We start from the raw sequence: 16,056 nt of genomic DNA on the forward strand, positions 1-16,056 counted from the left end.
GTCCGTTCCAAGGCTATGCTAATCCAAGACGCTCAATGCCTCGGCTCAAGAGTTACCAATATGGTACTCGCAATGAGTGTTTTCACTAAGATTTAAGAAATGTCTTTCATTATGAGTCTTTCACCCTAATATCGTATGCACTAAATTACAAGCACAAAATTCCTTATGGGCATGAATCCTACTTGACCTAAAATACGCTTTTTGAAATGGTTTCTGTCATTCATTGTAACATCTGGCACATAGTTTGACAAACGATTCTGAATCTGACACATGCATGACGGAGCCATCGAATAACCGTGTGTTCTGCGCACCATTCCGGCTCTTGTTCTGCCCCTCCTTTTTGACAAGCTTTCTTAAGAATCATACAGAAGTTAGAAAAAAGTCATCTCCAATTAATATTTTATTTCATTCATATCAGATATAACAAGTGCAACTTGAATATACAAATTCTGAACAAAAAGGTAAAAAAAGGAAACAACATCATCAACAAAAAAACTCTAACAGATTCATGCAAAGAACTGAATGGGACATGGTAGATGTCACTGACCCTGTTTTACCTGGAGTTATGTCAATGCACAGGGCCTTCCAACAGGAATGCAGAATGTGGGGTGTCGAAGGAGTTCTACATCAGAAGAACTGATACCAACTTGAGAGGTGGAATTTCCCCCAAATTCTGTAAGCATGCTACAAACTTAATTTTCTTTCTTTTAATAAATAGTCCTTGGATAAATTTCCAATCTTAAGATTGGAAACTACCAAAAGGCTAATGAAGTCATTTATCTTTTTCCTCACAAATGTAATCTTTCAAACAAAAACAACAAACAACACTACCAGCTATCAGTTTATAGATAATTGAGAGGTTTCATTTAAAGTGCATCTGTACGCTTATAAATAGAGGCAAAGTGTTCTACAGAAAAAGGAATCCTTCCGACACAGAGGTACTTGAATGATTGCTTTGGGAAAGTGCCTCCCTGCTCTGTGAGCATTTGGAACTTTTGTCCACCTGGTGTTCCTCCCTCACACCTTGCCTTCTGAGTAAAGTCTAAACACTCTACACTGTCTCTGTACCCAGCCCTGACGACACCCATCGGGTCTGGAGGCCGTGGTAAGATCCAAGAGAGCTTTTGAGAACTCGTCAAGACTAGATTGAGCCCTTCCTCTCTGCAAAGCACCACAGTTACGTCATCAGCAACAGTCAGAGAGAAGCTCCAGATCTCACACACAGTTCAAGATCCTGACAAACGGTCCCCCAACTGTCCACGGCATCCTCCTCCGACCCCGTCTGACTCGTGTAAACATACAGGGCACCCCGATGTTTGGGACTGATGTCATTCAAAAGACATTACCTAATTTATGCTTATATATTTTTATTTTTCAATTTCATTCTTTTATGTACACTTTTTTGGTAAGTATAGTAAAGATGCTGGTGAAAAAGTAATTTGCTTAACCATTTCATGATTCGTGCAAAAGGAAGAACACTGATGGAAAGAAAGTACTTTTTTTTTACAACAACGCAGTTCTAACAAATTACTACAAGCAGTTAGGCAATATCATGACTTGCAAAGTGATACATAGCATAATGTTGCAATTCAAAATATGGCACAAAATTAACAGTACAGATAAAAGTCCCAACTGGCTAAACTTAGCCAGGTTTTGACTAATTTGGTTTAAGTTGAATTTTGATTATAAAAAAGGTTCCTGCAAGTATTGAAAAAAGAAAGAGTGTACATGAAAGAGAATTCAACAATGTTTACAAAATGCCAAAAGTTCTTATTCTGCCCCACTTTATCCATAAATAATTAATGAAGGTTCCCCTCCCCCCACCCTCCAGCGTCCAAAAGATTTACAAAGATAAATTTAGCTCAGTGAACAGAACCAAAAAGATGACTGTTGTTAAGACAGCACTTGCTTAAAAGCTCAAGCGTTTTCAGAAAAATTCATATATTGTCTCTTGAAATATAAATAACTGACAGCCTTGCTCTTTTAGAAGTTTGGGAGATTTCCCACTAAGAGTTGGAGCCGTCCTTGTGCTTTGAATAAAACACGAGCTTTAAAGCGGAACGTGGATAGAGACAGGACTCACTGGCTTCACAGTTCATTGTAAGAGTTCTTTTCTGCAGCTTTGAACATCAGGATAGAATTGAAAATTTTGAGAGCAGGGCCCAGCTTAATGCTCATAATTTTGACAATGTCCGTTTGGGTCATCAGCAGAAACGCTTCCCCATCAATTTGCTAAAATGGAAGGAAAACAAAAAAAGTTGGATTAATCGGATGTGGGTCTAGGAGAAATGTTCCCAGTTAAATTATCAGCATCTTCCGGCAAAGCAACACTAACAAGTCACATACACATACACAGGTGCGCGGGTGGAACTTTCCCTGACCTACTGACCTTCCGTCGTTGGACCTACACACCTGTACACACCCCAGGGTGAACTGGGAATTAAGTCACACCCATTCATTTGAAATCTGCCCTGGGAAAATCAAAAGTGCCCATATCTTCCAGGTACTGAGTCAAGACGGCTGTACAATATGGAAGAATCCTGGGTGCCCCAAACCCAGTTCTTATCATGGTAGGGTCAGATATTCGAGGACAGAGACATCAGATATTTGTGGGCATGAGGAATTTACGCAAACATACCATCCACCTTGTACTTCTAATTTTGGAGATAATTTGCTTTGTTTTCATTTGCATGCACAATACAGCTGGTTGGTAAAAGAAGGCCAGACAGACAGATCTTTGCACATTTTACTCAAACTGATGCACAGCGTAGCTGAAGGACAGTCTGACAAGTCTTCTAAGTCACTAAAGAGAATGTCACTGCTTGTGAACTCACTCCAAAGAATACTGAAACCTTATAACAGTCTCCCGATTGCACCTAAGGGTCCTCCCAATGGCAGATTCATGCAACAACTTGTCCTGTCTCCGGATAACTTTCAAGGAAGGGTCTGCGCGTGCAGCAGGGGGCAACACACACACACACACACACACACACACACACACACACACACATCTCTGAGTGAAACTTACATCTTAGTAGTGGGAAACAATGGCAATACAAGGGAGTTCAAAAATGGTGGAAAATCTATTGATTCTGTTTCCACAAACTTTTTGGTCTCCCCTCATATTCAACAGGCAAATTAATGAGTAAGTTAGAAGGTGATTAGTGTGATGGGAAAAAACCCAATCACACAACGTGTCGCGGCAGGGGCACATATGGTAGCAAGTGGCGATTTAATGTGACGTGACTGGAGTGGAGCTCCTTAAGAGAGTGGTATCTGAGCAGAAGGGGTGAGCCACGTGAACACGTGGCGAAGGAGTGGGGTGAGCCGGGAGGCAGGCAAATCGGAGGAACCTGCGGGAGAGCAGTTTGGCTGGAGCAACAAGAGGAAGGGGTGGAACAGAAACAAGGTTAGGTAAGAGAGCGTAAGTGTTCGACTGTATTCTGGTTGGGATAGAGAGAGACTAGGAAGACATAGGGACCTGAGTGACATGTTTCACTTATGTTTTTTCCAGATCAGGGGATTTTACTGGGAGCAAACAGAAGCAGGGCGTCTCAAGCATGTGCTGCAGGAAAAGAATCTTCAGAACAACTGGGAGCTGACTGTAGCGTGGGCCACGCTGGCAGCAGTTAAGGTGAAGAAATATAGTCACAGTCATCACATCTTAAAAAAAAAAATCTAAGACCTCTGACAGATTAGATGTGGAGTAGGCTAGGGAATAATAAAAAAGAACTCCATTACTATCCCATCCTAATTAATGGGTTTGAAACCCCAACCGACCCTTCAGTTGGCAGCCCAAAGCCTACACCGCGGCGCCTTCACAGGTCCTAGAGGAGGTCAATTAGATTAGATTTCTGTTCACCTCCAGGGCTCCAAACCGATTACAGGTGGTTTGTGAAGTGTTTGAGAGCAAAGGTCATGTCTGATTATCTTTGAATCATCCTTCAAATGAGAACATTACATACAGAGTAAGCATACACACAGCAGGAATAATTAAACAATGGGGGAACGGAAGAATATCTGAGTGACATGTTCCGGTGACTTTCCTCACAAGGACTGTATATTTGGTTAAGAATATGTGGTGTCTGAGGACTCTCTCTCAAGATGATAAGCTATGATGAAAAGTGATCCAAGGAAATAACAGCATTTGAATTTGAATCTTAATGAAATCAAATAGCAATGTGAATCTATCTGAACTATCTATATATTAACAGTACTAAAACGAGAATTTGTGAAAAGATTTAATTTTATTTTCAAAAACGTTGACAGTTTTACAAAGATAATGGCTACAATGATCTTTTTTCTACAATTATGGAAAGGTAACGTTCTTTCAAAGGCAGAGCACCAGCCTCCTCCGTGTATCTGAGTCCATTCAGGAGAAAGGCATTTAAACACTGTGGCGTATAAAGGCAATGAGGAGTTAGGAGGAGACACCCAAAGTCTAACTACTGCCAGTCCACCAGTAACTAAAAAATAAAAGCGTTTCTGATATAAAAATTCAATCAAAAAGAGTGTGCAATGTCAACTTCACGTGCACAGGAAGAGGTACACCCTGAAAGGATCGATGGCATCTCATGGCAGTGACTACCAGTTGTCCCTGCATGCCTGCTAGCTGAATCGAAAGCCTTCTGTTCCAACAGGCAGGGCTTACACGGGCGGTAAACCTCGTGTGGACGCCGAGACCTGCAGAGAGCAGATGCTGGGAAGGTCTCGGGGGAAGAGGGACTCTTGCTGAACTCCAGCATCACTCTTGGGATACTTAGAAGTTGAATTCCTTTTTTATGCTACTGCTTAACATAAACGACATGGCTACGAATCATGCCTTCTACAGAAGTGAAGGTGGTAGAAAACAGTAAAATCGTCTTTCAAGAGCAGCGTGTAAAGAACATCAGTTATGATAATCCTGAAACACAAAATAGATCCGATATAAATGGGATTTTTTAAAAAAGCAACAATGGTAATGCTATTTATTTTCAGTACCATATTGAGTCTGGGGCCAACATGATCAGCCAAGAAAATCATGAGTGATTTCACTCTCCTAACAAAATTAGCAGCCCTGTTGAAAATTTCCTAAGATAGCATCACCTATTCTTTCTTTGCTTTCCTTTAATGCTGTTAACTGTATAAATGCTATGTAACGCACAGATGCTACAGAAAATTACTATCTTTGGATTTGAAAGGCAGTGCATGCTATGGCTACAGGGCTTCCTAAAATAGTACTTAGACGAATTTTCTTAGTGTCTCCTTTCATTCAAAGAGGTTTTTCTACAATGAGTTCGGGCACTTGGCCGACATATAAATGCCAGTTTGTTCATGGCCTATCCATATACCCCGTGCTTCTGCCACATCCACACGTCTCACCAGCTCCTGCGCTGCCTCAAAGTCACAGCAATTTAGGAGTACACTTACTTCATCTTTAAATACCTTTCCATGTTCTTCACAGCCAGGGAGAGACTGAATGAATTCTGACACCTAGCAAAAATAGTATCAAAATACCAAGTTAAAAAAAAAGTCAGAATGTTACAGGTCCAAAATATTTAACTGACATGTTCAGTAGTGCTCTACAGCATGACCTCTTTTTCGAAATGAAAATAAATAAAAGACTAGCCCTGCACACATTCCACACGCCCACCCCTAAAATGCCTGATTCTGACAGAGAGAATGCAGCGTACCTGCTCTGTGCTCCACTTGGACACTGTACTTGCAGGGATTCCCGCCACCGTGGGAAGAAGTTTGCTCTGCTGCTCCCAGCGCAGGGGCAAGCATGGAATTGGGGACTTAAAGGAAAGAAAGACGGCTGACCGGCGCGGTGCTGGTTGTGCAGGGGGCTCTTCCCGGGTACCTGGTCAAGAGAAAACCGTGGGACATCACTCACCGCAAAGCAGTGATAAAAACTTTCAGGGTCAGACAGCATCCAATAGAATGAGACTAGTGTTCTGGCGAAGAGGTAGTTCATACACTGATTCCTTTCTGTGTTAACATTCAGTAGAAAATTACATCCTCTATGCCCTTCACTAAAGGTCACTATAAACACAGCTCATACATCTAATTTCCATGTTGGCGATTTCACCCATTATAGAAGGCCTGCTGTTGCCTTTTTAATACTTCAGGGAAGGAATGTCTTAGAGTTTTAGTAGCAAGAAAACATAAAAACACCACAAACCCACCAGAGGAGTACCAACTACTCACCATTGCAACCATTGCCTTTGCTTTGTGCCAGGCCTGCCTGGTTCTTTCCATTTCTATTACTGTGTTGCATTGTTAAGCAGCCAACTTAAATTTTGAAAGAAAAATATGTAAAAGTTTCAGTGAAACTAAAGTATTGAAAAGCAAAAATTTTCTTCATTCTTCGCTTACGCAGGTCATTCTTTTAAAATTCCATTTCTCTCGTGGGTCTTTGGAGTCCAAACATAGTTGTGTTACTGTGTTCTTAGACTTGTATCCTCGGGGTTCACCTGAGAGCCTCTCAAAATTATTCCCGAGTGTCTGAGCGAGCAGCCCTCTCTGAGAGGCCACTACCCTCCCACTGCCTCTCCTCGGTGCACCAGCCCCGCTAGAGCGACGCTCAGTTCCAACACAGATCTCTGGCGCTATAATCTACCTACTTTAGTGCTTTGTACCACTATGGACTTTTTTTAAGTGATGCTTTTAAGTAGAAGATTAAGATTTACAGGAAAGTGCATTAAATCCTAAGTATACAGCTCAGTGCATTTCCACAATGGGAACAATCCACCTGAGAAGGGTATGTCTATTGAAATCTCTGCTTACTCCAAGGCCAAAAAGATCATCTCTTTGGTTTTCCTTTGGAAAACTACATTTTATCTTTTACTCACCTGCAATCCATCTTAAAAATAATTTTTTGCATATGACATCAAAGATTAATACATTCTTTTCCTTCCCATGGATGTCGAATTGGTTCCCCGGAAGATCAGCTTTTTCCACTGCACGGCACTGGCAGTTATCAGCTTCCCGTGTGTCCTGGGTCTCTGTCCTCAGACTTTTTGCACTGATGCAGATTTGACATGTACTGACGGCTGTGATCAGGTTTGGGATTACACTGGCTACTATTATTATGCCTTTGCACTTTTGTAGGTATTTTGGGATCAGCTTTTAAAACAGATGGTGAGATTTAGACTACAGTTATCGGCAACTATGGATTTTTATTTGGGAGCCCTCGTGGCACATTAGCTAAATGTTTGTGACTGACCGAAAGGTTCGAGGTTCAAACCCATCAGTTGTTCCATGGAAGAAAGATGGAAGTCTGCTGCAGTACTTCACAGCCTTGGACACCCCGTGGGGCAGCTCTGCTCTGCCCTAACGGGTTGCTGGGCATCAGGATGAACGAGGGGAGCCCGATGGGTTGTACTGACCAGTTTCAGGAGTCCTAGTGGCCGCATGGTGGAGTTAAAAAGCTGCTAAGTTAAAAAGCTGGAGAGTCACACCCACCCAGCGGCTGTGACAGATAAGACCTGGTCATCTACTCCCATGGAGTCTGCACCCAGAAAGCCCCGGACAGTTCCACTCTGTTACAGGGGGGGCACTGTCTAATGCGTTCCAAAGACTCGATGGCCCTGGACAACCACTTAGATCAATTTGGTGAGAAATAAGATTTTCAGACTATTCAGTCTTCTAATCGATGAATAAGGACTCTCCATTTATTTGGGCCTTCTTTAATAATTCTCAGTAATGTTCTGTGATTTTCATGTGGAAGGTTGTACCTGTCTTTTATTCAATGTATTCCTACATACATGATGTTTTTTATGCTATTTTAAGTAGTTGTGTTTAAAAAAAATTCTTATTGTTCTTGAATCTTAGTCAATTACTATGGCCTTTCTGGCCAAAATTCCACAGGGGATGTATTATATAATTCTGGGCTCGGCTATAGTCACATTTTGGAGGGTAAGAGTCTTACTCTAACTGCTGGCTCAAAGCAGCAGACCTTCCCGTGAGTTTCCAAGACGCCTCTTTGTGGGTGCACAAAGCCCTAGCTGTCTCCCCAGGCGTAGCTGGTGGTTTCTACCTGCTGCACCGTCCTCACACTGTGCTTATGGGTTAGCCCATTGTTGAGCCAGTGTCACTCCATCTCCCTAAGGGCCTTCCTATGTGACCAAACACGATGTCCTTCTCCAGGGACTGATCGCTCCTGACAACATGTCTGAAGTACATGCAGTCTCTCCTTCCTTGCCTCTTAAGGAGTATTCCGGCGATACTTTTTCCAAGACAGATCTGTCTTTTTTTTTTTTTTTTGGCAGTCCGTGGTACTTTCAATATTCTTTGCCAGCACTTTGATCAAACACATTGAATACGGAGGACCGAAGAATAATCAATGCCTAACTTTTGCATGCATATGAAGCAACTGAAAATTGGATTCGGAGTACCTTCATCCCTACAACACACTAAACAGGTCTTGTGCAGCAGATCTGCCCACTGTAACATGCCGCTTTGATCTCTTGGCAGCTGCTCCCATAGGCCCAGGGATTGTGGATGCAATCAAGAGAAAATCCTTGACAATGTCAATCTTGTCTCCATTTATTACGATGTGACCTAGCAGTCCAACTGTGAGAATATGACATTCTTCACAGTGAGTTGTAATCCACACCGAGGGCTGCAGTCCTTGGTCTCCATCAGCAAGTGCCGCATGACCTCCTTCCTTTCAGCAAGCACGGCATGTCATCTACATACTGCAGGTTGTTAGTTAATAAAAGCCTTTTCCCAACCCCCTAATGCTGCATTCTTCTTCATATAATACAGTTCATCTGAAGATTTGCTCAGCATACAGAATGAATAAGTATGATGGGAAGATGCAACCCTAATGCACACCTGTTCTTATTTTAAACCCTGCAGTATTCCTTTGTTCTGTTTACACAACTGGCTCTTTATTGATCAATGTATAAGTTACACACAAGCACAAAGAAATGTTCTGGAATTCCCGTTCATCTCAAGGCTAGCCATAGTTAGTTATGATCCACAAAGGCAAATGCCTTTGCATAGTTAATAAAACACAAGTAAACATCTTTGCCCGGAGTTCAAGATATTTGTGTTTAGCATAAAATAGGCAGTTAAATTAAAAGCACACCCTTCATCTCAGCTATTCCCCATCAGTCTACTATTATTTGAAATATTTTGTTTTTGTAAATACTTCATGAGATAGAATGATTTTTCAGTTTCACCAGAATAAAATAATAGTGGTTCTCTCATGACCTATATTCTGATTGCTTTTGACATAATACATGTGAATCTTTTCCAAAGCCAGGCATATTCTTCTGTAACAGTTAACACTTTCACTGTAGCTTCATTCTATTTTCTGCTAAATATTGTTATTCATTGTTATTCTAATGATCCTACCGTACTCCTTAGAATACCCAAAAATGAATACCGAACTGTAACTAAGTAAAAATCTCTTCGCTCCATATCTGTGGTAACTATTGCATGTCCTTAAACCTAATGCTATATACAAGTCCAAATAAATATATGCACTAATGCTCTGAGACTCAACTTTGCATCCTTGACTTTAAGACGTTAGCTGGGGTGGTGGTGGTGGTGCGTGCGTGTGTGTGTGGGTGTGTATGGAGGGTGGCAGCTCATTCTCAGTGCTGATACTCCTGTGTGTTTGTGTATGCATGTGTGCGTGTGCGTGCGTGTGGAGGGTGGCAGCTCATTCTCAGTGCTGATACTCCTGAAGTTCTTTTCAAAGCCAGGGAGTGACTACAGTATTTAACATCCACAGAATAGGGCATCTCAGAAGACTAGAGTATGATTCTAATTCTAAGAGGAAAAAGGGAGGAAATTCGTATTTGCTTCGTTGAGTGCAACATAGAGTGACCTGGAGTTTTGATTATAATGCTCCATGGATGCATGCACCCTCTCCTAACAGAGAACAGTGTCTTTCTGATTGAGTTTTTGTTCGAGTTTAATTGGACTCCAAACGAATGATGCAGAAAAGCTTAAGAAGATGCGGACAAATCGTTTTGGGGCTGACAGATAATCAAACTGATATATATTAGGGCAGCATTTGTCCTCTTTCTGACTTTTGTTTCAACAACTGATAGCCCGTTCTACTTCGAGCTATGGTCGTCATCCTCAAAGATGGTTAAGAAAAAATGGAAAGAAACCTTAGTTTACATGAAAATAAAGAGTACAGTACTGGCAATATTCAGTACACTCGTGGACAAATGAACGTACTAGGAAGGACAGTAAAATAGTCACTCATTTTTCCTTTCCCTTTTGTCTTGTCTTCAGTGAAGATGGGCATGGAAGAGTCTCTGACCACGTGTAGGAGGCCATGTGTGGAAACATCAGAATATCTGACTAGAAAAGAGACAAATGGGGTGATTTCTACATTAAGTTTGAGAAATAAGACCAAATTGAAACCAAACAGAAGGGAAATCTTCTGGGGTGTTGGAGTGGGGACTAATGTTTTGTTTTTAAACTAACTCGCTCAAAACTTCAAACAAAATACTTATTATGAGCCTGCTGAACCTCAAAATCCTATGAGCATCACATGGCTTACACTGAAACGTGTCTCTTTCCAGTTTCTTGAACCAATGCCGGCCAGCTGGACCTGGAAAGGACAGCTTTGGGCATTGGGGGAATGGAATGAACCTGATGCACACACAAGGGGCACAGGGAAGGGGGTCCCGTGTGAAGAGAGCATCTGACCTACAGCCCCATGTTTGACCGAGGGATTCTGTGAGCATCCAGGATGGACAGGGTAAGGAGTAATCTGAAAGCTCTTCACAAAAGACCTGAGGACACTGGTCTGGATTTTAAAATGATAAAATTGAGATCTCCATAGAGATTTCTTCCAAATAATGGAAGAGAAGTATTGATTTATTAATAGAAAAAGCATCAAGATTTTAAAAGGAGCACAAGGGGACATGGCCTCCATTGACAAAAAAAAAAAAAAAAAAGAACAAGGAAAAAGAGTTCTGAAAAGACAAAATGTATGAGCAACTCTAACCTCCAACTTAAACTCACTACCAGTGCACTGATTGTGATTCATGCCAACCCTGTAGGACAGGGTAGGACTGCCCCTTAGTTTTCTGAGGCTGTAAGTCTATAGGAGGCCTGCCTTTCTCATGAATGTTAAACGAGGTTACAAGAAAACAAGAAACAAAAACACGGTGGAATTAGAACCCAAAGTTGAAAGCAGTAAATAGTATAGACCAAAAGACTGAGTGAGTCCTTTCAACCAGAGACTATGTCTAGTATCTCACATCCTAGACAAGTTATTAGAATATTTAAATATTATCATATGGGTTGTTTACCAACCACTTTACACCACCACCCTTCCCAAACCTGGCCCTCTTGTGGCTTAAGATCTAACATCTAAGTCTCATTCTTGGACAGGGTCTCTAAGACCCTGAGTCAGCATTGTGACCAGAGTTTGTTCTGGATGCCTGTGTCACGTTGGCTACCAAACTAAAATATTTTTAATATCATCCTTTCTTTTTTTAAAAACATTTTATTAGGGGCTCATACAACTCATACATATACATACATCAATTGTATAAAGCACATCTGTACATTCTTTGCCCTAATCATTTTCAAAGCATTTGCTCTCCACTTAAGCCCTTTGCATCAGGTCCTCTTTTATTCCCTCTCCCTCCCCCCTCCCACCCCATGAGTCCTTGATAATTTATAAATTATTATTTTGTCATATCTTGCCCATCTCCCTTCACCCCCTTTTCTGTTGTCCATCCCCCAGGGAGGAGGTCACGTGTAGATCCTTGTAATCGGTTCCCTCTTTCCAACCCCTTCTCCCTCTGCCCTCCCAACATCGCCACTCACAGCAATCCGGAGAGAAATAAAATGTAGCAAATATAATAAAACAAAGAAAGCTCATTATGTTCTGGGTGAAGGTAATTAAAGAAGATTAAACTTAGAGGTCAAGCACATGATTCAAAAACCAAAAAGGACTGAAATGGGCTGGCCAAATGCCGCAAATGTGAAAGGATGTTCTGGTTTGTTTGGTTGGTTATTGCTTACTTTTCTTAATCAAAAATCAGTGACTGGTCCCTTGGCTAGATGGAATAGATCCGAGTACTGTGGTATCCCACCCAAAGAGCCCTTTAGGACCAAGACAGTTTTTTCTTTATCTGGTGGTGCCTGATGGCTCAGAACTATTTCCCTCTCCAAGAACTGCCCTTCATCAGAAGGAGCTTCCTTGCAGAAGGATACACTACATTTCCCGGCCAGCCCATAGCCAACCCTGGTCCCCTAGAATTGATTCAAGCCAACTCTGAAGAGTCTTCAAAGTTACACCTGGGGGCAGATGGAAGCTTTATTGCAGCTACACCAGTGCTCATTCTGCCCAATCCGGCTCCTCTCACTCTTTCATCAGTGTGTCTAGGTGCACCAACCAACTAGATTCTCCCCCCCCATACTTTTATTGGGGGCTCTTATAATTCTTATCACAATCCATACATTCACCCAGTGTGTCAAGCACATTTGCACATATGCTGCCATCATACTTTTCAAAATATTCTTTCCCCACTTGAGTCCCTGATATCAGCTCCCCATTACTCCCCCCTCCCTCCTCTCGCTCACGAACCCTTGATATGTTATGGGTTATTATTTTCATAAATTGCATCATCCTCTGCTGACCCTCACCCACTTTTTGATTATTCGTCCCCCTGGGAGGGGTTATATGTTGATCAATTACTGCTTTCTCCTCCACCCACCTCCTAATCCTTCTGGTATCTCTACTCTCATTGTTGGCTCTGAGGGGTTCTATCCTGGATTCCCTGTGTGGTGGGCTCTTGTCTGTAGCAGTGTGCATGCTCTGGTCTAATGTGTTTGTAAGGGAGAATTGAGGTCATGATAGTCGGGGGAAGGAAGCACTGAAGAACTAGAGGATATTCGTGTGTTTCATCGGTGGTATACCGTATCCTGACTGTCTCATCTCTTCCCTATGACCCCTCTGTGAGGGGATGTCCAATTATCTACAGATGGGCACTGGGTCTCCCCTCTATGTTTCTGCCGCTCTCTCCTCCCCCATTCACATTGGGTATGATTTTATTCTGGGTCTTAGATGCCTGATACCTGATCCCATCAACATCTCATGACCACACAGGCTGGTGTGTTTCTTCCATGTGGATTTTGTTGCTTCTGAGCTAGATGGCCACTTGTTTGTCTTAGAGTCCTGAAGACCCCAGACATTATAGCTATCGATAGCCTGGCACCATCAGCTTTCTTTACCACATTTGCTTATGCACCCACTTTGTCTTCAGCAATCACGTAGGGAAGGTGAGCATAACAGAATGCCAGATTGTTAGAACAAAGTGTTCTTGTGTTGAGGGAGTACTAGAGTTGAGGCCCAATGTCCATCTACAATCTTAATTATTTATAGATATGAGTACATAAGTTCTATTCTCCTCTCATTATATATACATATTTACATATGCACATGACTGTATTTAGACCTCTATAAATATTCTTTGCCTCCTGGTTCTTTCCTCTACTTCCTTTTACTTTCTTCTTGTCCCACCATTATGCTCAGCCGTCATCTGGGTTTAGTAATTTCTCGCTGCTACATTGTCCTTGATTAAGCCCCACTAGGCATTTTATACCCTCCTTTCCATTGATTTTAGTTCACTTGATGTTCCCTTGTCCCTGGATTGGTTCCCCTCCACCCCCATTTCCTTTCTCCCACATCTCCTTCTCTGTACCCCCCTGAATGAATGGCCCCATTCTTTTCATCTCCAAATTATTTATTTCCCTTATCTTTCAAAAACCAGGCAAAGCCAAATAAAACAACAAAGGAATTAAAAACCAACAAAACAATAACAAAAAAACAAAATAAAAATAACAAAAAGAAAGCCACTGACAAAAATGGAAAAGCCAATAAATAGTTTAAGGTTATCTTGAACTACTTAGAGATATTTTAGACACTATTATATAGCTATGTGCATTAGGCTATAATTTTTCAATAGCTGAATAAAAACCATTATGCATCTTATATTTATCCGGAACAATAAGGATAAAATCAAGCACAGCTAGTTTGTCTTTCATGTTCAAGTGACCGCTGTGTACCAGCGAAGTTTTAATCACTGAGTGTCAGCAGAAGCAACCACCAATTACAGGAGGGGCAGGGCTACCTTTGGCTTCTTGTGTTGGCCTCACTTCACTTTCAGTTCTCTCTTCAGAGTTTTCTTTGACAGGAACGTCATCACCATGCTGATATCTGACCAAAAAATAATTTTTCAAGAGTTATCATTTAAAAAATTGGTTTGAAACTACATTTCAATAATGGTTTCTCTTAGTTTCAAAATAAACAACTAAAATATTAGATATAATGTACAATTCTATTAGGAAGGCAATTAATGCTGATAAAAATGTACAAATGCCCATTTTCTTCAAGGTCATTTTTTTTAATTTTTTAATTTTAACAATTTATTGGAGCTGATACAATTCTTTTCACAGTTCATACATATACATACATCAATTGTATAAAGCACATCTGTACAGTCTTTGCCCTAATCATTTTTTTCTCTTTTCTTCTTTTACATTTTATTAGGGACTCAAACAACTCTTACCACAATCCATACATATACATACATCAATTGTATAAAGCACATCCATACATTCCCTGCCCCAATCATTCTCAAGGCATTTGCTCTCCACTTAAGCCCCTTGCATCAGGTCCTCTTCCCCCCCCCCCGCCTCCCCATTCCCCGCTCCCTCATATGCCCTTGGTAATTTATACCTCGTTATTTTGTCATATCTTGCCCTATCCGGAGTCTCCCTTCCCCCCTTCTCTGCTGTCCCTCTCCCAGGGAAGAGGTCACATGTGGATCCTTGTAATCAGTTCCCCCTTTCCAACCCACTCACCCTCCACTCTCCCAGCATCGTCCCTCACACCCTTGGTCCTGAAGGTATCATCCACCCTGGATTCCCTGTACCTCCAACCCTCATATGTACCAGTGTACAACCTCTGCCCTATCCAGCCCTGCAAGGTAGAATTCGGATCATGGTAGTTGGGGGGACAAGGTCATTTTTAAATACTCTATCTGGAAGGAGAATTTTAAACAGAACAATATTAATATAAATTCTTTTGTCAAAATAAAAAGACTAATAAGAGTTTCACATCAGGACAGAGATACATGAGGACCTCTACCTACACTGTTCTGTATTTGATAAGAAAAAAAAGTTTTGGAAACGAACATCATTTATGGTGACCTGTATGAGGGGGACTCAAAAAGATCACGAGAAAATTCCACACTATTTTCATTTCATTTCCCCCCACCCCCATGAACTTTCTGAAGTCCTTTAGTACTGATCAGCACCAGGATTTAGCCTCAAGACAGGGAGAGTCCAGGGGATTCGATCCCACTTTTTGGAAGCTTTTCCAGTGTAATCAGGCCAAACCCAAGGACCGACCAGAGACGGCCTAAAGGCTAAGCTAATAAGCATGCCAGAATGTTCTAAAGGAAATGGCTGCATTCTGGTCTTAATTCATATGCTAGGAACAAAATGGCTTTCAAGGGACAAAAGTTTAGGGTACTTATATTTCTCTTAAAGCTCCCATTCTGAGATTGTATCCTATTTCCATCTCATTTCATTCTGGGTATTTAGGGCAAGATAGCTGCCCTAAATACTTAAGTGGCTTAAAAGAAGCTGTTATTTACAGTTTCGTATCACCCCCTGTGTTGCTACCTTTATAGATACATTCCAAGTTCCTTTACGATCTGTTCTAGACCAAACTAAGTTCTAAGAACAGGGAAATTTTTGACTCTCAAACTATCCCAACAAATGCAAAATTCTATAGTTCTAACTTAAAAGCTATAGAACAGCATCAACTGGAAGCTATGGTAACATGATGTGGACATAGTTAAGCATGTAATAAGCGAAGAATCAGAGTTCCTTAGAAGAGAACTTCTAAAGGTAAAGGTACAGTTTCACTTGAACCTGAGCTCCTTGCTCAGTCCTTACTGAAAATGAGTCACAAATCCTGAGGCATACTTGCTAGCTTTTAGTACGAAATAAATCTTTCCAAAGAAAAATAAAGGTCCACAGCCATCTTTACTCCTTGGAAAGTTGGGGGAACGACGCCGT

The 16,056-nt window shown here is 41.4% G+C and overlaps 1 protein-coding gene across 5 annotated transcripts in view; it reads right to left on the minus strand.

Annotated features, from left to right (window-relative positions):
- Positions 1–394: 394 nt before the first annotated feature.
- L3MBTL3 (L3MBTL histone methyl-lysine binding protein 3) overlaps positions 395–16,056 on the minus strand; it is a 134,232-nt gene continuing 118,570 nt past the window's right edge. For 4 of the 5 annotated variants that reach the window (XM_075554563.1, XM_075554565.1, XM_075554564.1 and 1 more), the window contains exons 20-23: positions 14,100–14,185; positions 5,673–5,842; positions 5,410–5,472; positions 396–2,232 (exon numbers count right to left, since the gene is read on the minus strand). In XM_075554563.1, the coding sequence (XP_075410678.1) occupies positions 2,089–2,232; positions 5,410–5,472; positions 5,673–5,842; positions 14,100–14,185 (463 nt within the window). In that variant the 3' untranslated portion in view covers positions 396–2,088. Of the gene's footprint in view, positions 2,233–5,409; positions 5,473–5,672; positions 5,843–14,099; positions 14,186–16,056 lie in introns of all 5 variants that reach the window. The other variant, XM_075554562.1, reaches the window with a different exon arrangement.

The sequence above is a fragment of the Tenrec ecaudatus genome, chromosome 7, assembly GCF_050624435.1.
Source record: "Tenrec ecaudatus isolate mTenEca1 chromosome 7, mTenEca1.hap1, whole genome shotgun sequence".
NCBI lineage: Eukaryota > Metazoa > Chordata > Mammalia > Afrosoricida > Tenrecidae > Tenrec > Tenrec ecaudatus.